At 42.8% G+C, this 26,348-nt stretch overlaps 1 protein-coding gene across 16 annotated transcripts in view; it reads left to right on the top strand.

Moving 5' to 3' along the window:
- DTNA (dystrobrevin alpha) overlaps positions 1 to 25,926 on the top strand; it is a 450,665-nt gene extending 424,739 nt beyond the window's left edge. For 9 of the 16 annotated variants that reach the window (XM_069731276.1, XM_069731277.1, XM_069731274.1 and 6 more), the window contains 2 exons: positions 7,238 to 7,364; positions 18,254 to 25,926. In XM_069731276.1, coding sequence (XP_069587377.1) covers positions 7,238 to 7,364; positions 18,254 to 18,289 — 163 coding nt within the window. In that variant the 3' untranslated portion in view covers positions 18,290 to 25,926. Of the gene's footprint in view, positions 1 to 7,237; positions 7,365 to 13,563; positions 13,612 to 18,253 lie in introns of all 16 variants that reach the window. The other 7 variants (XM_069731283.1, XM_069731275.1, XM_069731291.1 and 4 more) reach the window with 1 other exon arrangement.
- Positions 25,927 to 26,348: the final 422 nt, after the last annotated feature.

Genomic DNA, 26,348 nt, shown 5'->3' on the forward strand with positions numbered 1-26,348 from the left:
GTATGATGTTTCCACAATCAGTGATAATTTGGGGAGCAATGTCATCTGCTGGTGTAGGTCCCCTGTGTTTTATCAAGACCGAAGTCAGCGCAGCCGTCTACCAGGAATTTTTAGACCACTTCATGCTTCCCTCTGCCGACAAGCTTTTTGGAGATGTAAATTTCATTCTCCAGCAGTACTTGGCACCTGTCCACACTGCCAAAAGTACCAATACCTGGTTTAAAAACAACAGTATCACTGTGCTTGATTGGCCAGCAAACTCACCTGACCTTAACCCCATAGAGAATCTTTGGGGTATTGTCAAGTGGAAGATGAGCGACACCAGACCCAACAATGCAGACAAGCTGAAGGCTGCTATCAAAGCAACCTGGGCTTCCATAACACATTAGCAGTGTCACAGGCTGATCGCCTCCATGCCACGCTGCATTGATGCAGTAATTGATGCCAAAGGAACCCCGATCAACTATTGAGTGTGTCAGAAAATATTAAAAATCCTTGAGGTCCCTTATGCCCCCCCCCCTTCTTTTTCTTTCATGTACCATTTGTCATGACAAGATAGGAGCGTGCACTCCATGCTGTGTTTATGTAAAATGGAAGGGTAAAGAGATGTGAAGCCGCTTAATTAAAATGCGAGGATCCCTCTTGATGTCTAGGTAACTGAAGGCGATGTTTATTGTACCCACAGAGAGAGACTGGAATGACTACTAGATTGAAGTGGAACAAAGAAAATCTGACACCTTTACACATAGCTGTGGTCTCTGCAGTATAATAGACAGCAGATATTATGGCTTCAGGAGAAAATATGGAATATCGAAATTTCTATCTATCCGGTATTAATGAGACGTATATTCACGGCATCGGGATAATTAGGCAATCAGGGATTTGTGGGATTAGGAAAATCCTGACAAAAATTACGGGATCCCTGACAGAGTGCATTTACTGAACATACAGTTAGGTCCATATATATTTGGACAGAGACAACATTTTTCTAATTTTGGTTATAGACATTACCACAATGAATTTTAAACAAAACAATTCAGATGCAGTTGAAGATCAGACTTTCAGCTTTCATTTGAGGGTATCCACATTAAAATTGGATGAAGGGTTTAGGAGTTTCAGCTCCTTAACATGTGCCACCCTGTTTTTAAAGGGACCAAAAGTAATTGGACAATTGACTCCAAGGCTATTTCATGGACAGGTGTGGGCAATCCCTTCGCTATGTCATTCTCAATTAAGCAGATAAAAGGCCTGGAGTTGATTTGAGGTGTGGTGCTTGCATTTGGAAGGTTTTGCTGTGAAGTAAACATGCTGTCAAAGGAGCTCTCCATGCAGGTGAAACAAGCCATCCTTAAGCTGCGAAAACAGAAAAACCCCATCCGAGAAATTGCTACAATATTAGGAGTGGAAAAATCTACAGTTTGGTACATCCTGGGAAAGAAAGAAAGCACTGGTGAACTCATCAATGCAAAAAGACCTGGGCGGCTACGGAAGACAACAGTGGTGGATGATTGCAGAATAATCTCCATGGTGAAGAGAATCCCCTTCACAACAGCCAACCAAGTGAACAACACTCTCCAGGAGGTAGGCGTATCAATATCCAAATCTACCATAAAGAGAAGACTGCATGAAAGTAAATACAGAGGGTTCACTGCACGGTGCAAGCCACTCATAAGCATCAAGAATAAAAAGACTAGACTGGACTTTGCTAAAAAGCATCTAAAAAAGCCAGCACAGTTCTGGAAGAACATTCTTTGGACAGATGAAGCCAAGATCAACCTCTACCAGAATGATGGAAAGAGAAAAGTATGGCGAAGGCGTGGTACAGCTCATAATCCAAAGCATACCACATCATCTGTAAAACACGACGGAATCAGTGTGATGGCTTGGGCATGCATGGCTGCCAGTGGCACTGGGTCACTAGTGTTTATTGATGATGTGACACAAGACAGAAGCAGCCGAATGAATTCTGAGGTATTCAGAGCCATACTGTGTGCTCAGATCCAGCCAAATGCAGCCAAACTGATTGGTCGCCGTTTCATACTACAGATGGACAATGACCCAAAACATAAAGCCAAAGCAATCCAGGAGTTTATTAAAGCAAAGAAGTGGAATATTTTTGAATGGCCAAGTCAGTTATCTGATCTCAACCCAATTGAGCATGCATTTCATTTGTTAAAGACTAAACTTCAGACAGAAAGGCCCACAAACAAACAGCAACTGAAAACCACCGTAGTGAAGGCCTGGCAGAGCATCAAAAAGGAGGAAACACCGCGTCTGGTGATGTCCAAGAGTTCAAGACTTCAGGCAGTCATTGCCAACAAAGGGTATTCAACCAAGTACTAAAAATGAATATTTTATTTAAAATTATTGAATCTGTCCAATTACTTTTGGTCCCTTTTAAAACAGGGTGGCACATGTTAAGGAGCTGAAATTCCTAAACCCTTCATCCAATTTTAATGTGGATACCCTCAAATGAAAGCTGAAAGTCTGAACTTCAACTGCACCAGAATTGTTTTGTTTAAAATTCATTGTGGTAATGTCTATTACCAAAATTAGAAAAATGTTGTCGCTGTCCAAATATATATGGACCTAACTGTACATTTCAGTAGGCCAACATTTCAGATTTTAACCCCTTCATGACCCAGCCTATTTTGACCTTAAAGACCTTGCCGTTTTTTGCAATTCTGACCAGTGTCCCTTTATGAGGTAATAACTCAGGAACGCTTAAACGGATCCTAGCGGTTCTGAGATTATTTTTTCGTGACATATTGGGCTTCATGTTAGTGGTAAATTTAGGTCAATAAATTCTGCGTTTATTTGTGATAAAAACGGAAATTTGGCGAAAATTTTGAAAATTTAGCAATTTTCACATTTTGAATTTTTATTCTGTTAAACCAGAGAGTTATGTGACACAAAATAGTTAATAAATAACATTTCCCACATGTATACTTTACATCAGCACAATTTTGGAAACAAAAATTTTTTTTTTGCTAGGAAGTTATAAGGGTTAAAATTTGACCAGCGATTTCTCATTTTTACAACGAAATTTACAAAACCATTTTTTTTAGGGACCACCTCACATTTGAAGTCAGTTTGAGGGGTCTATATGGCTGAAAATACCCAAAAGTGACACCATTCTAAAAACTGCACCCCTCAAGGTACTCAAAACCACATTCAAGAAGTTTATTAACCCTTCAGGTGCTTCACAGCAGCAGAAGCAACATGGAAGGAAAAAATGAACATTTAACTTTTTAGTCACAAAAATGTATCTTTTAGCAACAATTTTTTTATTTTCCCAATGGAAAAAGGAGAAACTGAACCACGAAAGTTGTTGTCCAATTTGTTCTGAGTACGCTGATACTGTGGGGGTAAACCACTGTTTGGGCACATGGTAAGGCTCGGAAGGGAAGGAGCGCCATTTGACTTTTTGAATGGAAAATTAGCTCCAATTGTTAGCGGACACCATGTCGCGTTTGGAGAGACCCTGTGTGCCTAAACATTGGCACTCCCCCACAAGTGACCCCATTTTGGAAACTAGACCCCCCAAGGAACTTATCTAGATGCCTAGTGAGCACTTTAAACCCTCAGGTGCTTCACAAATTGATCTGTAAAAATGAAAAAGTACTTTTTTTTCACAAAAAAATTCTTTTCGCCTCAATTTTTTCATTTTCACATGGGCAATAGGATAAAAAGGATCATAAAATTTGTTGGGCAATTTCTCCCGAGTACGCCGATACCTCATATGTGGGGGTAAACCACTGTTTGGGCACTCGGCAGGGCTCGGAAGGGAAGGCGCGCCATTTTACTTTTTGAATGGAAAATTAGCTCCAATTGTTAGCGGACACCATGTCGCGTTTGGAGAGCCCCTGTGTGCCTAAACATTGGAGCTCCCCCACAAGTGACCCCATTTTGGAAACTAGACCCCCCAAGGAACTTATCTAGATGCATATTGAGCACTTTAAACCCCCAGGTGCTTCACAGAAGTTTATAACGCAGAGCCATGAAAATTAAAAATAATTTTTCTTTCCTCAAAAATTATTTTTTAGCCTGGAATTTCCTATTTTGCCAAGGGTAATAGGAGAAATTGGACCCCAAATGTTGTTGTCCAGTTTGTCCTGAGTATGCTGATACCCCATATGTGGGGGTAAACCACTGTTTGGGCGCACGGCAGGGCTCGGAAGGGAAGGAACGCCATTTGGCTTTTTAAATGGAAAATTAGCTCCAATCATTAGCGGACACCATGTCACGTTTGGAGAGCCCGTGTGCCTAAACATTGGAGATCCCCCAGAAATGACCCCATTTTGGAAACTAGACCCCCAAAGGAACTAATCTAGATGTGTGGTGAGGACTTTGAACCCCCAAGTGCTTCACAGAAGTTTATAACGCAGAGCCATGAAAATTAAAAATAATTTTTCTTTCCTCAAAAATTATTTTTTAGCCTGGAATTTCCTATTTTGCCAAGGGTAATAGGAGAAATTGGACCCCAAATGTTGTTGTCCAGTTTGTCCTGAGTATGCTGATACCCCATATGTGGGGGTAAACCACTGTTTGGGCACATGCCGGGGCTCGGAAGTAAAGTAGTGACGTTTTGAAATGCAGACTTTGATGGAATGCTCTGTGGGCGTCATGTTGCGTTTGCAGAGCCCCTGATGTGGCTTAACAGTACAAACCCCCCACAAGTGACCCCATTTTGGAAACTAGACCCCGAAAGGAACTTATCTAGATGTGTGGTGAGCACTTTGAACCCCCAAGTGCTTCATAGAAGTTTATAATGCAGAACCGTGAAAATAATAAATACCTTTTCTTTCCTCAAAAATAATTATTTAGCCCAGAATTTTTTATTTTCCCAAGGGTTACAGGAGAAATTGGACCCCAAAACTTGTTGTCCAGTTTCTCCTGAGTACGCTGATACCCCATGTGTGGGGGTAAACCACTGTTTGGGCACACGTCGGGGCTCAGAAGGGAAGTAGTGACTTTTGAAATGCAGACTTTGATGGAATGGTCTGCGGGCGTCACGTTGCGTTTGCAGAGCCCCTGGTGTGCCTAAACAGTAGAAACCCCCCACAAGTGACCCCATTTTAGAAACTAGACCCCCCAAGGAACTTATCTAGATATGTGGTGAGCACTTTGAACCCCCAAGTGCTTCACAGACGTTTACAACGCAGAGCCGTGAAAATAAAAAATCATTTTTCTTTCCTCAAAAATGATGTTTTAGCAAGCATTTTTTTATTTTCACAAGGGTAACAGGAGAAATTGGACCCCAGTAATTGTTGCGCAGTTCATCCTGAGTATGCTGGTACCCCATATGTGGGGGTAAACCACTGTTTGGGCACACGTCGGGGCTCGGAATTGAGGGAGCACCATTTGACTTTTTGAATACGAGATTGGCTGGAATCAATGGTGGCGCCATGTTGCGTTTGGAGACCCCTGATGTGCCTAAACAGTGGAAACCCCTCAATTCTACCTCCAACACTAACCCACACACACCCCTAACTCTAATCCCAACTGTAGCCACAACCCTAATTCCAACCCTAACCCCAACACACCCCTAACCACAACCCTAACCCCAACACACCCCTAACCCTAACCACAACCCTAATTCCAACCCTAACCCTAAGGCTATGTGCCCACGTTGCGGATTCGTGTGAGAATTTTCAGCATCATTTTTGAAAAATCCGCGGGTAAAAGGCACTGCGTTTTACCTGCGGATTTACCGCGGATTTCCATTTTTTGTGCGGATTTCACCTGTGGATTCCTATTGAGGAACAGGTGTAAAATGCTGCGGAATCCGCACAAAGAATTGACATGCTGCGGAAAATACAACGCAGCGTTTCCGCACGGTATTTTCCGCACCATGGGCACAGCGGATTTGGTTTTCCATAGGTTTACATGGTACTGTAAACCTGATGGAACACTGCTGCGAATCCGTAGCGGCCAATCCGCTGTGGATCCGCAGCCAAATCCGCACCGTGTGCACATAGCCTAATTCTAAAGGTATGTGCACACGCTGCGGAAAACGCTGCGGATCCGCAGCAGTTTCCCATGAGTTTACAGTTCAATGTAAACCTATGGGAAACAAAAATCGCTGTACACATGCTGCGGAAAAACTGCACGGAAACGCAGCGGTTTACATTCCGCAGCATGTCACTTCTTTGTGCGGATTCCGCAGCGGTTTTACAACTGCTCAAATAGAAAATCGCAGTTGTAAAACCGCAGTGAAATGCACAGAAAAAATGCGGTAAATCCGCAGCGGTTTAGCACTGCGGATTTATCAAATCCGCAGCGGAAAAATCCGCAGAGGACCAGAATACGTGTGCACATACTGGTAACTTAAAAGCCCAGGGAGATCCTGACTGGAGAGTCCTTTTTCCAACGTGGATACAGTCACCAGCAGGGCTTGAGATCCTGGTCCCTTCTCTGTCTCCTGGAAAGTCCGGAGTTAAATCTCTGCAGCCTGTTCTTCTCAAAGTGAAACTGGAACCAGGAAATAGCACAGTCTCTCTGTCACTGCTACAGGAGTCTCTGTAAGCCTGGCAGCTTCTCTGTAGTAACGATGTCACACACACAGGGCAGTTACTTATCACACTCAGGGATCTTTGCATGTCACTGCGGTCACCAGGGCTGCACTGAGTCACTGTCTCTGCACTGTCAGGGGAAGAGTCTTCTCAGATTATGGAGGCTTCCAAGTCCCCACTCTCACTCCAGCCTTAGTGCCCTCACGGGGAGCACTCTGTCATGGGGAGCGCGACGCTGCAGCCTGCCCTCTCTCTGTGCAGCTGTCCCCTCTCTGGCGCGCTCTCTCTCCCGCACTTTTTCTGACCACTCCCCTCTCTCTTCCCAGCAGTCACCTGGTCCCCTCTGTCCAGGGCAGAAAGTCTTCCCCCCAACAACCCAGCTGTCTGACTAAGTGGTTCCAGGCAAGGAGCAGGGGAAGCAACCTCCTAACAATGACCTTTGGGTTTTCATTGGCTGTAAGCCATAATCATCAACATTAACAGAAATAAACACTTGAAATAGATCACTCTGTTTGTAATTACTCTATATAATATATGAGTTTCACTTTTTGTATTGAAGAACTGAAATTAACTTTTTGATGATATTCTAATTTAGTGAGAAACACTTGTATGTGTGTCCCCACAGGTATTCTATTTAGGATTAAAACTGATAGATTTTTTAAGGAAGCAACATCAGCTAAAACTACCACTTTTTTTTATTTATTTTTTTAACATTTTTGCAGAGTTCCTGAAGATGCATATAACCGACACGATGACGAAACTTATGAGAATGACTCTGTGCGCCAACTTGAAAATGAGCTAAAAATGGAGGAATACCTGAAACAAAAGCTGCCGGATGAAGCTTACCAGGTAAACAGAACCACTGTGTTGCACCTCAGGAGACACATGGGTCTAGACAAGTGAGGAACATTAACCAAGAATTTTCGACACAAATAACCCAGGCATAATTTACGCAGAATAGTTCTTATTCATATAAGAACCTGTTCTTGGTAATAAATGTCAGTAATACAAGTGGAGAATATCAAAAATCGTGAGCGTTAAATGAGCTACTTAGAAGATCGAGTTTAAAGTGGGCATTTCTCATTCTGGAGGATCGCTGATATCCATGCATTAGATGCTAAGCCTTGAAAAATTATTCATACCCCTTGAACCGTTCCGCTTTTTTTCACATTACACAACCAAAGCTAAATGTATTTGGTTGAAATTTTATGTGATATACCAACACAAAGTAGCTTGCTTGTATTTGTGAAGTGTAAAAGGAATGATACATGATTTCTAATTAATTTTAAAAATATAAATCTCCTCCCTGAGTGAATACTTTTCAGGATCACCTTTCACTGCAATTACAGCTGCAAGTCTTTGGAATATGTCTCCACCAGCTTTGCACACTTGGAAGCTGAAATTTTTTCCCACTCTTCTTTGCAATCTAGCTCAGTGAGATTGAATGATAAGTGTCTGTGAAAAGCAATTTTCAGGTCTTGATGCAGATTCTGAATGAGATTTTGGACTGGACTTTGGGCCATCCAAACATATGAATGTCCTTTGATCTAAGCCGGGTGTGAGGAACCTCCGGTCCGAGGGCTGTAAACTGTCCTTCTTTCCGGCCCCTGCGCAGATTCCTGGGGACGGAAGTGCTTGGGCCAGTTCTGCTGGCCCTTTAATTCCTTCTGACATTGAAAACATGCAAACGCAGTGTTCACTACTGAACCCTGTGGCACATGCAATGAAGGATTACGTCCAGATGTTGGCCAGTGCAGGACGTATTTTATGGGCGGAGATAGTCTACTCTCTGCGCTCATCCCACTGATGAACACTGCAGCCCAAATGTATCCTATGTGATGTACTCGTTATATGCTGCAGCCCCTGTCTATTTTATAGGGTACAGCCCTGTATATCCTTTGATATGATGAGTCTTGGTGTCTCCTTTGTGATGTATACACAGCAGTCTTGGTGTCTCCTGTGTGGTGTACACAGCAGTCTCGGTGTATCTGTTATGTATAACAGCAGCCTCAAAGTAACCTATGTGATGTATATACAGGAGTCTCGGTTTATCCTATGTGATGTTTGGGGCAGATCTCCCACTGCTTAAGTTCTATAAATGTAACTTGAACAGCCATGAATTTCTCACTGTGAGGAGACCTGCAGTGTATGTAATAAACGTATGTTCGGAACACCTTACGGGTGAGTTCAGTTATTGACAAAACTTATCGCAAAGAGTTGACTGCACTTCAGACTGTCATAAACCTGGAAAAGATTGTGCGAGTAGCAACATGATCATTATCACCTAACATCATATGCCTCACCAAAGAGATGCAGTTCTAGTCATCACATTAGGGTTGAGTTAATTAAATGTTTGACCAAATATAGCAGGATAAATTTCAAGTTGATAATTTTGCATGGTCCATGAATGATGGTATGAATATCCAAATGGTTTAGGGGCATTGTTCTGCTGGAAGGTGAACCTACTCTCCAGTCTCAAGTCTTTTTTCAGCCTCTAACAGGTTTTCTTCCAGGATTGCCCTGTATTTAGCTCCATTCATTTTCCCATCAACTCTAATCAGTTTCCCTGTTCCAGCTGAAGAGAAGCATCCCCACAGTATGATGTTACCACCACCATATTTGACAGTGGGATTGTGTTTTCAGGGTGATGTATGGTGTTAGTTTTCTGCAAACAGGATTTCTTATTGCTTGCTTTCAAAAAAAAAATTTTTTCTTGCCACTCTTCTTTAAAGGGCCACTGTCACCCCCCTGCAGCCGTTATAAACTAAAAGAGCCACCTTGTGCAGCAGTAATGCTGCATTCTAACAAGGTGGCTCTTTTAGTTTTGTGTTCAGGTATTATTAAAATAAAGCGTTTTGAAACTCTGCAGAAATACCTGTCTTTGTCCACGGAGGCGGGTCTGAAGCCTCCTCTGTGAAGTGCCCAACAGCCGTCACTCACATCTTCTGGGGCGATGGTCGCCGCCCCCTGCACGCTGTTTTCTTTTGAAATCCGGCGCCGGCGCTGTGTAAATACTTGTGGGGCAGGCGCAGTAAGCTCTGGCTGTCTGACGTCACAGCCAGGCTTGCAGACTGCGCCTGTGCTGGCAGTGCGGCCACCCACCTCGGGACTCCCTGCCCCGCACTGTGTTATGCATTATGCACAGTGCGGGGCTAGGATTCCTGGGCATGCGCACTGCATGTCTCAGACTCTCACCCAGGTCCCCCGCCCCCCTCCTTCCAGCCTCTGGCTATTCAGCTGAGCTCATCCTGCCGCCTCCTCCTTCTGCTCATCGCAGGGAAAGAAACAACCTAGGAATCTTTCCTGCTAGCTGGTGTGTGTTGTCTAGCTGTGTTCTGTAGGTCTATGGATTGGATGTGTTACTAAATAGGGGGTGATCTTTACCCAGCGATAAGTAAAGTTATATACTGATCTGGCCATACATTATACTGCACTATGGCTATATATTGGATGTTGGGGGAGCATTATACCGCACTATGGCTATATATTGGATGTTGGGGGAGCATTATACCGCACTATGGCTATATATTGGATGTTGGGGGAGCATTATACCGCACTATGGATATATATTGGATGTCGGGGGAGCATTATACCGCACTATGGCTATATATTGGATGTTGGGGGAGCATTATACCGCACTATGGCTATATATTGGATGTTGGGGGAGCATTATACCGCACTATGGCTATATATTGGATGTTGGGGGAGCATTATACCGCACTATGGATATATATTGGATGTCGGGGGAGCATTATACCGCACTATGGCTATATATTGGATGTTGGGGGAGCATTATACCGCACTATGGCTATATATTGGATGTTGGGGGAGCATTATACCGCACTATGGCTATATAATGGATGTTGGGGGAGCATTATACCGCACTATGGCTATATATTGGATGTTGGGGGAGCATTATACCGCACTATGGCTATATATTGGATGTTGGGGGAGCATTATACCGCACTATGGCTATATATTGGATGTTGGGGGAGCATTATACCGCACTATGGATATATATTGGATGTTGGGGGAGCATTATACCGCACTGCGGATCAATATACGGAACTGTTGGGGGAGCATTATACCGCACTGCTGATCAATAAACGGAGATGTTGGGGGAGCATTATACCGCACTGCTGATCAATAAACGGAGATGTTGGGGGAGCATTATACCGCACTGCTGATCAATAAACGGACCTGTTGGGGGAGCATTATACCGCACTGCGGATCAATATACGGACCTGTTGGGGGAGCATTACACCGCACTATGGATATATATTGGATGTTGGGGGAGCATTATACCGCACTATGGCTATATATTGGATGTTGGGGGAGCATTATACCGCACTATGGCTATATAATGGATGTTGGGGGAGCATTATACCGCACTATGGCTATATATTGGATGTTCGGGGAGCATTATACCGCACTATGGATATATATTGGATGTTGGGGGAGCATTATACCGCACTATGGATATATATTGGATGTTGGGGGAGCATTATACCGCACTGCGGATCAATATACGGACCTGTTGGGGGAGCATTATACCGCACTGCGGATCAATATACGGACCTGTTGGGGGAGCATTATACCGCACTATGGATATATATTGGATGTTGGGGGAGCATTATACCGCACTATGGATATATATTGGATGTTGGGGGAGCATTATACCGCACTATGGCTATATATTGGATGTTGGGGGAGCATTATACCGCACTATGGCTATATATTGGATGTTGGGGGAGCATTATACCGCACTATGGCTATATATTGGATGTTGGGGGAGCATTATACCGCACTATGGATATATATTGGATGTTGGGGGAGCATTATACCGCACTATGGCTATATATTGGATGTTGGGGGAGCATTATACCGCACTATGGCTATATATTGGATGTTGGGGGAGTCACTTGAATATCTTGGTAGGTTTGCAGATGTGCCATACTCCTTCCATTTTTCAATTGGATTGAACAGTGCTCTATGAGATGTTCAGAACTTGGGCTGCTTTTTTATAGCTCAACCCTACTTTACTTTTCTACACAACTTTATCCCTGACCTGTCTAGTGTATTCCTTGGTTTTCATGAGGCCGATTGATCCTTAATGTTCTTGCGCAAACCTTCACAGAACAGCTATAGTTATACTGAGAATAAATTACACATAGGTGGACTCAATTTACTAAATATTTGACTCTGAGGCAATTGGTCACTCAGATTTTTATTTAAGGGTATTAGACTGCAGGGGGCTGAATACAAATGCACATCACAATTTTCACATTTATATTTTTAAAGTAATTAAAAAACCAAGTATCATTTCTTTTACACTTAACAAAGACTTGCTACTTTGTGTTTGTATATCATATAAAATCACAATAGAATACATTTAAGTTTGTGGGTATAACGTGAAAATGTGTAAAAGTTCATTGGCAGAAATACTTTTTCCAAGCACTGTATATTGATTTCAGTAAGTGCCATGTATTGCTTCACTTTTGTTTGTTTGCACCCACTGGGAAGATCTGAGTTGTGGGTGGTTTTGTGAGCCATCTGCAACCAGTTAGTTGTATCAGATCCACTTGGGCGTGAGACTTCGTAGAGCTAGTGAGGGAGCAGGGAGCCGTGTTGTTAATTCCGCTCTTGGGCTCCCTCCGGTGGTTGTAAGTGGCACTTTTGTGAGTTCTGCTCTTGGGCTCCCTCTAGTGGTTTCAAGTGGTATGGCTGCTCCTTGGAGTTAGCTGTCATCAGCTGCCTCCACTTATCTTCTCTTCTGCTCGGCTATTTAGGTCTGGCTGTTCCTTCAGCTAGTGCCACTTGTAAATGGTTTCTGGTTGGATTCACATCTCTTTGGATTTCCCTGTTTTCCTGACCAGTTCAGCAAAGCTAAGTTCTTACTTGCTCTGTTCTGTTCACAGATTGTGGACTTATCCGTTCAGTGCTTTCTATGTTTGTCCAGCTTATCAGTATGAATTAATTCTGTCTTGCTGGAAGCTCTGGGAAGCAGATTTACCCTCCACACCTTTAGTCAGGTGTGGAGATTTTTAGTAAACTCTGCGTGGATTTTTGTAGTGTTTTATACTGACCGCACAGTATTCCATCCTGTCCTATCTATCAAGCTAGACTGGCCTCCTGTGCTCATCTTGGTTTCATTCTGTGTATGTCTTTTCCCTCTCTACTCACAGTCATTATTTGTGGGGGGCTAATCTATCCTTTGGGGATTTTCTCTGAGGCAAGATAGTTTTCCTGCTTCTGTCTTTAGGGGTAGTTAGCTCTTAGGCTGTGACGAGATGCATAGGGAGAGTTAGGAGCATTCCACGGCTGCTTCTAGTGTTGTGTTGAGCTTAGGGACTGCGGTCAGTACAGTTACCACTTCCTTCAGAGCTCGTTCCATGTTGCTCCTAGACCATCGCATCATAACAGAGCCGAGGGCCACAGTGTTCAACTGTATCCATATTATCAAAACACTGATACAGTTAAAAGAAGTGAGTGTCGGGCATCCAGGCCCCCTTTCCCAGTCACATCCCCTGTGACCGCAGTTGCTACACCCCCTGATAAGTGGCGCAGTGGTTAGCATTGCAGCGCTGGAGTCCTGAGTTCAAATCCCACCAAGGATAACATCTGCAAAGAGTTTGTATGTTCTCTCTGTGTTTGCGTGGGTTTCCTCCTGGCACTCCGGTTTCCTCCCACATTCCAAAGACATACTGATAGGGAATTTAGATTGTGAGCCCCATTGGGGACAGCGATTATAATGTGTGCAAACTGTAAAGCGCTGCGGAATATGTTAGCGCTATATAAAAATAAAGATTATTATTAATCATTTGTTCAGTGATTCCCCTTATATGCTACAGATTATGTCTGTTGATAATCTGCACCAAACAGCATTGTGATGCAGATCATCGGCCGAAAAAATCTAACAAACCCGATCAGAGTTTTGAACGATTACAAATGTTAGTCCGTCAAAACGAACAACTTTGATCTAATGTGTATGAGCACCCTTAGGACAGCATTAATACTTATATCATCATCTGGCCCTTTTCTCCTATAGGTCAGTTTGCAGGGCTGAATGCACTGTTCTCTTTCCTTCCCCTCAAAAGTGAGTATTTTCTACTATAGCACTACATATTTTTTATTAGGAAGTTGAGGAGTAGCCATAGCACAGAACTCATCTGCCTGATTATGTAATACATGAAATAAATTATGAGACTTGCTTTTATGTAGTCACTGGTTATATTGAATGTCTGTGAGGGCTCATGGAGGAATATGGCATCTTCTGAGCAGCAGAGGGCACTCAATGCCTAGTGAGCAAAGCACTGCTAGAAGCAAGACACTTAAGGGAATGTACACATATTTTTAAGAGTGCGTCTACAGAAAATACACAGAAATAAATCTATTGCAAATATCAATAGTGGCAAAATCTGCATAAATCACATGCAGATTTTTTTCATAGATTTTTCTGCAATTTCTCTATTGATTTAACCAAACTCAATGAAAGCGATAAAATCCGTCAATTCACATGCTTGGATGTTAAATCTGCACAGCGGTTACTTTACACATCAGATTCTTTTTCACAGGTTGTAGATGAGTTTTCATAATGACTCATTCACCCTACTGGTACTGAAAAAAAAAACTAACATAGCAGATTTTCCATACTGAAAATCTGGATGTAAAATCTGTTGAGTGTAAGACCTATGTGAACATACCCTAATCAGCACTAACATTACAAAGTTTAATATCATACATAGACAGACATATAATGGCTGATAAGGAACCATTCTATAAAAAAAATGTTGGGCCGATTGTCACACTGTGACGGTCTTCGGTAAGGAAGGGGGGCCTCAAGCTGTCCCTGGAACTGAGACCCTAACTATACCTGTCCCCATGGATACTTGTGAAGGTAGAGAGGCCCGAATCTCCGACCTTACTATGCTCCTGTTAAACCCTGTCCCCTCCCCCACCATGAAAAATTGGGACAGAAATGTAATTTAAAAAAGACACAAAGACAAAACGTGGATAACAGAAAACCGCTATCATCCAAAAGCACTAACCAAGAATAGGGAGGAGGATAGAGACAGGGAGGAACAAACTAAATGGGAACAGGAACCAGGAGATAAATAAACACATACTACACGTACTATTTGCTGGTGACGTATCCCCAAATCCTGGCCCTCCTCAACACATCCCCACACTCATTTCTAACCCCCTGCCACAATCTTCTACACGTTTTCCCAACCATGATAACCTCATACCCATTCATGCAGCCCCCACTCCCCGGTCTCTGTACCTGGAGCACTATGGAACGCACGGTCCGTCTGCAACAAACTCATTTATCCATGACCTCTTCATCACCAACAAACTCTCCTTCCTCTGCATCACTGAAACTTGGCTCACCACCTCTGACTCGGCCTCTCCAGCTCCCACGGTGGATTCCACCTCTCTCACACCCCTTGCCCCAGCACCAAACGTGATGGAGGAGTTGGCTTGCTCCTGTCTGACACCTGCTCTTTTACTGCAATCCCGCTACCACCCACCGCTACTCCTCCCTCATTTGAGGTGCACTCCGTCTGCATCTATACCCCCTCTAACCTTCAGCTGGCTGTCATCTGCCGCCCCCCAGAACTAGCCACCTCCACCTTTCTTGACCACTTCACCACCTGGCTACTTAATTTCCTCTCTGCTGATACTTCTACCTCAGCTGCCTCTAAACTTTTATCGCTCACTGCCTCACTCAGTGGTCCTCTGCGGTCACACACTAGACTCATCTTTACCCGCTTCTGTTCCCTTACTAATCTCACTAACTCACCCCTCCCCGTCTGACCACAGCCTACTGACATTCTCTTCCCTCTCCTCACCTAGTGCGCAACCCCCACTCCACATACTTACTCACCCTCGCAGAAATCTCAAACACCTCAATTTACAATCCCTCTGAGTCCCTTCTCCCTCTTATAGACATAGCTAACCTTCATGACACAGATGCTGCTGCCTCTTTTTATAACACCACAATAACAGCAACACTCAATTCGGCCGCCCCCCATGCATAACAAAACTCATACAATCAACAGGCAGCCTTGGCTGACCAGCCTGACCAAAGAACTGAGACAGGCTTCCGGGGTCGCTGAACGGAGATGGCAGCGATCTCGCTCTGCCGACCACTTCATTGCATAGTCCACGCTCACTGCCACAAAACAAACTTAATTCTCATCTCTCATATCCTCCCTGTCTCACAACCCTAAACAGCTTTTCAACACTTTCAATTCGTTACTCCGTCCCCCAGCACCTCCTCCCTCTCCTCTCATTTCTGCTGAAGACTTTGCCTCTTTAAACAGAAGATCGATACGATCAGAGAAAGCTTTGACCCACAGCGCCTAATGTCCCTCTTAGCTGCTCAACCCTGTTCTTCCAAAACCAGCTTCTCCACCATGACAGATCAACTCTCCACCCTCCTGTCAAGATCACACCTCACCACTTGCACGCTTGACCCGCTCCCTTCCCAGCTCATCCCTAACCTCGCCACAGTCTTCAACCCAACCCTAACATACCTCTTCAACCTCTCACTCACAACTGATGTCTTCCCCTCATCCTTCAAACATGCCAAGATCACACCCATCCTCAAAAAGCCCACCCTTGACCCATGCTCTGTGTCTAGCTATCGCCTGATATCTCTTCTCCCTTTATGCCTCAAAACTACTGGAACTCCATGTCCATCTTGAACTGTCCTCCCACCTCTCCTCCTGCTCCCTCTTTGACTGGTTACAATCTGGCTTCTGACCCAATCACTCAGCTGAAACTGCCCTAACTAAAGTCACCAATGACCTACTAACCGCCAAGAGTAGGTGACACTACTCTGTCCTCCTTTTCATGGACCTGTCTTCTGCCTTTGACACTGTGGACCACTCCCTCCTGCTACAGATTCTCTCATCTCTTTGCATCACAGACTTGGCCCTATCCTGGATCTCGTCATATCTAACAGACCGAATATTCAGTGTCTCCCTCTCCCACACCACCTCCTCACCTCGCCCCTTGTCTGTCGGTGTTCTTCAAGGCTCAGTTCTAGGACCCCTACTCTTCTCCATCTACACCTTCCTCCTGGGACAACTCATAGAATCCCGCGGTTTGCAGTATCTCTACGCCGATGATACGCAGGTCTACCTATCCGGACCTGTCCTCACCTCCTTACTCACCAAAATCCCACACTGTCTGTCTGCTATCTCGGCCTTCTAAAACAGAACATGGACAAAGCCGAATTCATCATCTTTCCCCCATCTCACTCTACCCCTCCACCAGATCTATTCATCAATGTCAATGGCTTATCACGTTCCCCAGTCCCGCATGCTCGGTGCCTCGGGGTGATCCTAGACTTTGCCCTCTCTTTCAAGCCACATATCCAAGCCCTTGCGTCCTCCTGCCGTCTCATATTAAAAAATATTTCCTGGATCCGCGCATTCCTTGACCACAAAAACACTAGTGCACGCTCTTATCTCCCGCCTTGACTACTGCAACCTCCTACTCTCTGGCCTCCCCTCTAGCGCTCTGGCACCACTCCAATCCATCCCACACTCTGCTGCCTGACTAATCTACCTGTCTCCCTGCTATTCCCCAGCCTCTCCCCTATGCCAAGCCCTTCACTGGCTTCCTATCATCCAGAGACTCCAGTTCAAAACCCTTACTATGACATACAAAGCCATCCACAACATGTCTCCTCCATACATCTGTGACATGGTCTCACAGTATTTACCTACACGCAACCTTCGATCCTCACAAGATCACCTTCTCTACTCCCATCTTATCTCTTCTTCCCACAACCGCATCCAAGACTTCTGCTGTGCTTCCCCCATACTCTGGAACTCTCTACCCCAACACATCAGACTCTCGCCTACCATAGAAACCTTCAAAAAGAACCTGAAGACTCACCTCTTCCAACACGCCTGCAGTGATCCTCAACCTACTGAACTGCCGCACAACCAGATCTACTCTCTCTTGGTGTATCCTCACCCATCCCCTGCAGACTGTAAGCCCTCGCGGGCAGGGTCCTCCCTCCTTCTGTACCTATAAGTGCCTTGTTTTTTGCTCATGTTTATTGTATTTGTCTATAGTCGCCCCCTTTTCACATGTAAAGCGCCATGGCGCTATAAAAAAATGAATAATAATAATAACTACAGCAAACCACAGAACACTTCTACAACAACTCTACTCCAACCACTTGGCTTTAGCACACAGCACAGGAAGAAGGATATTTCACTGGCAGGGACAAGAAGGTCTGACCTCTTTATATTGGTAGAGGTAATGACCAGATCAGAAGCAGCTGAAATGGAACTGCATGTTTTTAACCAGCATAGAAAGGGTCGTTAACCTCTTCAGCACCAGAAAAAGAATAAATCCATTTAATATGGTACACAAATCACACCATCTTTAAAGAAGTCCTGCTATTCATTACCTGACGTGACCGTCTAACTCCATCTAACGCGACACCGATCCATCAAGACTGACATTTTTCACGCCATTCTTGATGAGATGTGTTAGAGTCAGATGTTCCTGATTCATGAATTGGGAGTGTTGGATGAGTGGCGTGCATCTCTGTGCGCTTCACCACAAACCCCACTGCAGTCGCTGCTGGAGTAAGGTTTGTGACCTAGCGAACGTCACTGCTCATCAGGAATTGGGTTCCTTGTAATTATCCATTTGCAATATATTTATCTAGGTAATGTAAGCTGAATCTATCCTGTTTTATTTTGTTCCAGAAAAGTCGTAGTATGGAGAAGATGCACGTAGCATGAGAAGTCGTGGATGTCAACCATCAATCCCGCAGGAAAAATGCAGGTTGACCTCACCTGCTGCATCTTCTAGTACAATGAACCCCATCAGAATCCACCGGAATGTAGCAGAGCACATTTGTTCTAAGCCGTGTAGTTTGTAGATGTGTGTTATAACTATTACTTTCCAAAAGAAAACAAAAACTTTTATGTGATCTTAAATCATCATTTCTCTTTTTTTTTTTTTTTTTTTTTTTAAATATAGCCATTTGCACATATTCATTGTCATATGTCAGATGTGGACGAGCTGTCAGTCAATGCAGATTGCCAGGCAGTCTCATCTTTTGAGAAGTGAAATATCCCTTACTTCCAAGGGGAAGGGAAAAGAAGTATTCAGACAAGCTTGTGAAAGCACTGTAGAGAAACACTGAATCTATCAACCAGGTGTATGCAAACGTCTTCTTTGTCACTCGCCAAACTACCAGAGGAGATCCTCTCTCACCACGTGGTGGTGGACCACAGAAGCCAATGATTTGTATGATATCAGCTGTTACTACTATTTGTCTGAGTGCCTTAGTTCTATTTGAACCTACTCAGCCACTTATCTAGTAGCAGTATGGAGGCAAGCGTCCCCCCTGCATGGTCAGCCATTGTGCAATGCATGGCCTTGCTGCAGTAGAGCACCTAGCTGGGACTATAACATCTGAGACAGCTACTGGCTCCCGCAGCCGGCAGTGCACATGGATGGTGATCGTCTTGGTGATAACAAGAACAGCACTTTTTATTTAATTCTACAGCGGGATTTGCACTTGACGTGGGACTGCAATCCTGGATATCAGTTTGTTAGAAGCGGTGATGGTGGTAGAGCAGCAGTTCCTTAGAGTTCCTTACGTCTATTTAAGTCACTGGATAGAATTGAATGCATTGAGTCACATTTATTTTTATTGGTTCTGAAAAGGTACAGAGATTTATGTGTACAAAGCCCATTGAAATAAAATAATAAAGTTCGGGCTAATTGTATAATTTTTGTATTTCTTTTCCTCTCAAGAGCTCACAAATCAGCCATATACGTTTTTAGTGTATATATCTATATATAAATATATATATTTTTCATTTTCAATATAGACACGATCATATACAAAAAAAAGTAGACAAATTATACATTGTTCAGACTACTTAGAATCTAGTTTTTGCTATCCACACAGATGCTATTAAAACTGTGAACTATGTTTTGAGCTACTCATAATTAACCCTCTCACTGCTGCAGGGTTCTGCCGGGTACAGCATGCCCGTCCTTGGCAGCTGAAATGATAAAGCTATTTATAACCACAGGTGCCATAAAATCCCCAAAATATATTCTCTACCATATTGCTGTTGCCTCACATTTTTCTTTTCGGCGTTATTTTGTGGTTTGTTACAGATATAAAATATCAACTGTGTTTTTTAAAATTGTTTTGCTTCTTTTTAAGCCTTTGTAGGTCGCTTTTACAGCATTACAGCATGCTTGCAAGTAAAGGAAATCTGTCACTTAGGGTTAGCAGCGTGATATTACGAGGTCCTACGAACGTGATGACATACACACAAATATGCAGCAAAATGTCCCCCGACATATAAGCGGCAAATATACGTTGTTTTCTGAATGCCTTATGGCCACCAGACATTTTGCATGCGTGCTGGGGGCAAGTAAGGGTAGCAGTGAAAAGCACAAGGGCTTGCATGTTCCGGAGAGAATAAGGGGAAACACACAATCCTAATAATGGGATGCACTGGATTATGACTGAAGAGGGCAGGAAAACTGCCATGTAGTGAAATGTCTGTGTACACGGTGGAATTTATTTGTCATGTTAGAAAATTGTTGACTTTCCATTTTCTATGTTGGTTGTTAAATAAAGCCTGTGTGGAATATATCTCTGAAAAGAGTTGTACCTAAAGGCTATGGACACCTTTTCACTAACATTTTCCTTCCTAAATGATAAATTAAGCAACTTATTTTCATTAAAAATGTGCTATTGTTTTGCATTAGTAGCGCCCAGTGCATAAGGCTGGTCGTGCTGCTCCTGAAGTAGATCAGACCGGACTCTGCTCCTGAGCTCCTGTCTGCAGTGGCTTGCTCAACACTTCCCCTCCTCTTATTTGTAAGAAATATCAGCAAGTAGAGGAAGGATATTGTACAAAGCAGAGCACAGTGTGGAGTGGGGGAAAAGCGAGTCTTCAGAGAGGGAAGATCACACAGACTATTCTATTCACTTGTGAAAAAAAAATCCACTACATTTTACAGTGGCAAAATAGTGCAATATATCCACAGCATAAATTGAAAGGATCTGTGGGTTTGGGATTAGGCAGCAAGTCAATTTATGTTGCAGATATAAGTGCAAATTTGACTCTTTGCAATGTAAAGATATTAACGTGAAGCTTCCCTGCCCCAATTTTTCAATTATATCAACAGCAGTAAATCTGGAATCACGGCTACGGGAGGTCAACACTGGAGATGCCATGTGCGAATGTAGTCTTAGGGTATGTTTCCACGGGGCGTATTGCTTGAGTTTTTGCTGCGGATTGGACACTGCGTGCAGCTGCAGAGTCCAACCCGCAGCGTCCAGATGTTACAGCATAGTGGAGGGGATTTTATGAAATCCCGTCGTCACTATGCATGCGAATACACATCCGGCGGCCCTGCGTAACCGGACATGCGGTGCGTCTTTCTAGACCGCAGCATATCTATTTATCTTGCAGAGACGCTCCATCTCCGCAAGATAAATAACACAGTCTATGTATAGGATGCGGTAATTCCTCATGTGTTCACTGAACACAGGCAGAATCACTGCGCATACAAAAGGGGGCAGGGCTTTAGGCGGAGCGGGGTATCTGCTGCGTCCAAAGCGCTGCCAATATGCCCCATGGACACACAACCTGAGATGTGGAGAAATAAAGTTATACTGATACATGAGAACTAGTGAAGGCAAAAGCATTCTGAGTTCACAGAAATCATCTCCAACATTTATTACTGGGAGAGACACATTCACATGAGAAAAGTCTGACAAAAGTGAGTTGCAAACAAAAAATGAAGTGAGGGTCTGAAAATGAAAGAATAAAGATTACATCATGAAATTTGTTCTAAATATACTAATTCAAAGTGGTCCTTAAGGTGTAAGAATCCTGTTTCAGGGGCCCATAGCCTTTAGTAGAGCAAATAAAAATGGTGCAAATGTGTAGCCAGGGTTCCCAGTGTATTGGTGTATGTGGAATGGGTTCTGAACAAATGCAGCCGTAAACGAGGAGATCCTGGATTGTTACCTGACAAATTTATTTAAAGGTATTTCCTAATTTTACCACTAGGCCATTATTGTTGGAAAATCAGCATCATCCCTCTTCTTGTTAGTTGCAGCTTTCCTCTGCTTCAGAACACGCTAAGTGCTGCCCAGATATCCAAGGCACAGTATTGTGCATTTAATATGGAATAACCATTCTGGGGAAAAAAATTGTATTGTGACCCATTCCTCACAAATCACTACAGTCTGACAGTACCAGCACTGATTAGTTATGTCATGTAGGTATACAGCTTATTGACATGGGTAATGGTAACTCCTAGTTGTCAATTATATATTAGTACTGTTGTTTATGTGGAATGCAATGTTTTAGTAAAAAGACATGTCAGGAAAGCTATTAAGTCCTCTCTAAGGGCTCGTTCACACGAGCATATACTGTAGCTCGGACGAGTGCTATCTGATGTTTTATCGGATGGCACTTGGACCAATGTTATATAATGGGGCAGTGCAGATGTGCGTATTTTTCCACAGACCAAATGTCATCGGAAAAAAATGGCAGCATGCTGTGGTTTGCTCTTCAAATCTGATGACACGCACCCATTCATGTCTGTAGGTGCATGGAAATCATCGGATTGCACTCAGATGTCAAGCAAGTGCAGTCCTGTCCGATATCCGTGGATCCAGACAATGAAGAAGATGGAGAAATTAAGTTCTCCATCTTCTCACCTGTGAAATGTTTCATTCATGTGAGCCAACTGGATCACACTAAGCTGACACTGATCAGAGTTTGATCACAGTGCCATTATCATAATGGAGCCGATTCTCGAGAGAGAATCAACACTCATGTGACACTGGCCTGAAGGTGAAGATGAGTGATCGGCTTTCCTGACATGTTTTCTTAAACCATTGCATTACTGATTATTTAATATTTATGGGGCACTTTTGTAAAACTCTGCGTTGTGCAATTTCTGGTATTCCGCACAGAAATATATAAATGGACAAGTGTTGCGCTAGTTGGGAGGGGTGTCCCTACTCACTGACAATGTCCAATCAGCATTAAGTGTCAGAATGTATAGGGGCACACCCCTTTCATAAGGAAAATAAAGCACGGTTTTTAATTTATCAATTTACATGAGGAGGAACGGAGGAGCTGTATGGTGCAAAGTTCCAAAGAAAGATGCACCACTAATGTTACTTCATACGGAATACAATCTTTTTCTGAAAACAGACATGCAGTGCAGACAAGGACCTTTTAAGTATAGAATACTGGAAAGTAGTTGGTCAGTAAGATCTACAGGGGCGATAGGTTGGTAGGGACAGGGACAAAGTTCAAAGTGCATCAGTTACCTTTTGCTAAGGGCGACTACAGGAAAGGACCCTTATGTCACACTGCTTGACATGCATCTTGTTTAAAGATGTTACAGACATGCTGCTGTGTTGGAGTTTAGTTATAATGTACAGGATTGCAGATAATGAATTTAATGGAGGTTGTCCTTCAAGGCTGGACTCGCACATCCAAGTTTCATGGATGACCGGCCAAGGGTCTCATGACCTGAACTCATTAGCCTCATATATGAAGCTGCGGAGTTCAAGTCAGGACCCTTGTAGCCTGTCCATACATTGTGTTGCAGACACGGTTGCGAAACATGGATGTGTAAATCCGGCTTTTCCATGTGTCTGCCAATTATCAATGTGAATGAATAATCTGAAAAGCGTTGTAATATGTATTTACTGATTGAAGGTTGAAGGGCTTGTCTGTTTTTCAGAAAAGTTTTTTCATAAATTCTCCTAGTAGTAAAAAAATAAAAAATTGTCTCTTGCTTTACTCTGCTGAGTCTCGCTGGCTACTCCCCAACTCTGTTGTTGTCTGTAGTCTGGTGCCATGTTGACAGTGCTGCCGACAGCTAAGCTCAGTGGCAGCCAATCAGTGAGCCTATGCCATTGCATTGGAAGAGTCGCTGAACTCGGAGACAGATGTCTGCAGCACTATCAACATGACATCAGCGCCATAGACAACAGAAACTGCTGGACCCTGGTAGGGCAAGTAAGGGACCTTTTTAACTACTAAAGACACTTGTAGAAAAATCTTTTCTGAAAGTGAATAACCCCTTTAACCTCACAAAACCAAGGTTGTTTACATTCGTATGTTTTAGACTTAACTCTCGTTGCTTTAAACCACTCAATCCAGATACCTCCATAAGGATGTCCTCAACTGAAAATCATGAGGCGGTTGAAAAATCTGGGGGATGAATAAAGATTTTAGTGTATTGTGTCCTTGATTATTGTTTTATAGGGCGTTTTAGAGCTTCAGGTTTTGTTTTTTTTTTGTTTGTTTTTTACTTTGCTTCCCTAAAACAAATCCTGAAGTGGTTTTGTTACATTTCAAATGTGTTTATTCCAACTTATCTTACAAAAATTTAGTTGTAGTAATTCTTTAATCTGGTGTTACCCAGCACTTGGCTTTTATCGTAACTCTTTCAATGCTGCAAGATCTCAGTAGATCACAAAAAAATGGTTAACTAGCTGTTTAAAAGCATTATGAGTTGCATATCATTGGACAATATCTAGCTCTAAAGTTGACTTCAAGAAAAATATATAATCTAACATTTCACATAGATAATTGGTGGAGATTAATGTTATGGGACCATCCATGGGTCCCAGTGCTCCAAAGACCTGGAATCTCTTTCAGTAGAGCTGTGTTTCCCAGTCTCTGACAAAGCTCTCATAATAAAGTATCTTTGGAGTTAGGAGCACCCTATTTTGTGCTTAGGGTCCCATATTAAACCATTGGTTGAAGAACACTTGGAATGTTTGGCATGCCTCTGGATGTAGGGTACCAGTTATTTCAGCAGAATTTTATGGCAAGCTTCACGCAACCTACAATGGGTCCCTTTGTTTTTCCAATCACGTTTGGTTCAGGTGCTCTATCATTTGGCAGAATTTATATTTGTATTGTATCCTTTGATCTTTTTTCCCCCACATTTTCTTGTGATGTTATGTTTGGAGGTATGATAATCTGACTATTGAGGTGCCATTAATTCCAGATTACAGGATATTTACTATACACTATATAATAACTGCATGGTATTCTATAATATCTGTTTTTATCAATTTTGGTTTATAGCTTTTCTTTCTTTGATTTGTTTTCATGACCCAAAAATGAGTTGAAGAAAAAGTGCCATGAAAAAAATAGATGAATAGTATGTCACATTCATTGGTGCTTTCATATAAGAAGTCAAGGTAAAGGCTTATTCAGATGTCCGTGCCAATCGGTCTAAGCATAGACCACCGCTGCTCGGACTGGCAACTCTCTCCCAACCAGAGAGTGACCGCTTAATATATTTCTAGAAAGCTGTCACTCTTGGGTCAGGAGATCCATGACAGTCCGATCTCAAACCGATTTTCACACGTCTTTGTAAGACCTAAGGGTTAGCTGCAGGGAGCTTTCGGGAGAAGTGTTGGGCAATATAGGATCAGCCATGTCTACCCTATGAGATTGAAGTAATATTTCCAACTATTCTGTTAAGTGGTTCATGTAGCCCACTTTAGACCATGGTAAACATATGTAGGGTTTAATCATAGAGCGGGCTGGATTCCAGATATTGCTTTTTGAGTGTTCACAGAATGTATACAGAGAGGTAATTAGAATGTAGAATATTTACAGTTTTTAGCATATGATTTTCGTGGCCTTCATTATGATACTTTTGTGTTGTGTTTTCCTTTTTCTTTGCATGGGTCATGTAATAGTTAGCAAAGGTATTATTTCTAGTGTTTACTTCCCACCTTGTGATTCTCCTGTCAAGTGCAAAGGCGCTCAAATTTTGTGGGCTGAAAAGGGTATTAAGAAGTTTTATTATCCTTATTACCAGTGAAGTGATTACCCCACTGATTCTATTGGGTTGGCACTGAAGAAGCTGGAACGTGTGTTCAGCCCACAAAATAGCTGCTAAGTCATTGTGCAGGAAAAAGATAAGTTAATTGTAGATAGACCTTGTAAATATGGGCAGCCTCAGGTTGCGTCGTTTATCAAGTGGAGTCATACTAATAGACAAAGCAGATATGAGTGATCCTCAATATTGGAACAGGCCTTGTACCTTCACAACCAAAAATAGCAAACTAAGAAAATCTCAAGGTTACTGATAATTGTAATTCTATAACTAGTGCACTTGACCACTTGAAGACCGTGAGAACGGAAACACTAAAAAATTTGACAACTTTCATTGGTATTGTAACAAAACTACTACTGTATGGAAAATTTTGTATTGCTGTTAAGTATTGTTTTGTGTGTGTTGGAACCTACATGGGACATGTCCTATTTTGAAGTGGTTAGAACTGTGTGTCTATATTTTGGAATGGAATTATTTCTTCATTAAAAATCAATTTTTAAAAACCTTACAGATTTATTTTGTGACTTTCCATTTATTCTGCTGTACTTTTATAATTTGTACAACTACAATAGCTTGCGAATGTATTTCCCCCATCCCCTTGGCATTTTTTGTGTTTTGCTACCTCCCAACCTGGAATTTTACTGTTGGTTTTTGAGGGTTTGTATCAGTTCATCTAAATAACATGCCTACAAATGTGAACATTTGGTTTTCTTTTTATTGTGGCGCAAACCACAAATAGGACAAAATAACTAAAAACTTCAATGTGCATAACTATTCACCCCTCTCCAAAGTCAGTACTTTGGAGAGCCTTCTTTTTTGGCAATTACAGCTGCAAGTCATTTTGGATAAGTCTCTGAGCTTTCCACATCTTGGTTAAAACTGCTCCAGCTCCTTGAAGTTAGATGGCTTCCTCTGATGAACATCAGTCTT

The sequence above is a fragment of the Ranitomeya imitator genome, chromosome 6 (genome assembly GCF_032444005.1).
Source record: "Ranitomeya imitator isolate aRanImi1 chromosome 6, aRanImi1.pri, whole genome shotgun sequence".
Classification (NCBI taxonomy): domain Eukaryota; kingdom Metazoa; phylum Chordata; class Amphibia; order Anura; family Dendrobatidae; genus Ranitomeya; species Ranitomeya imitator.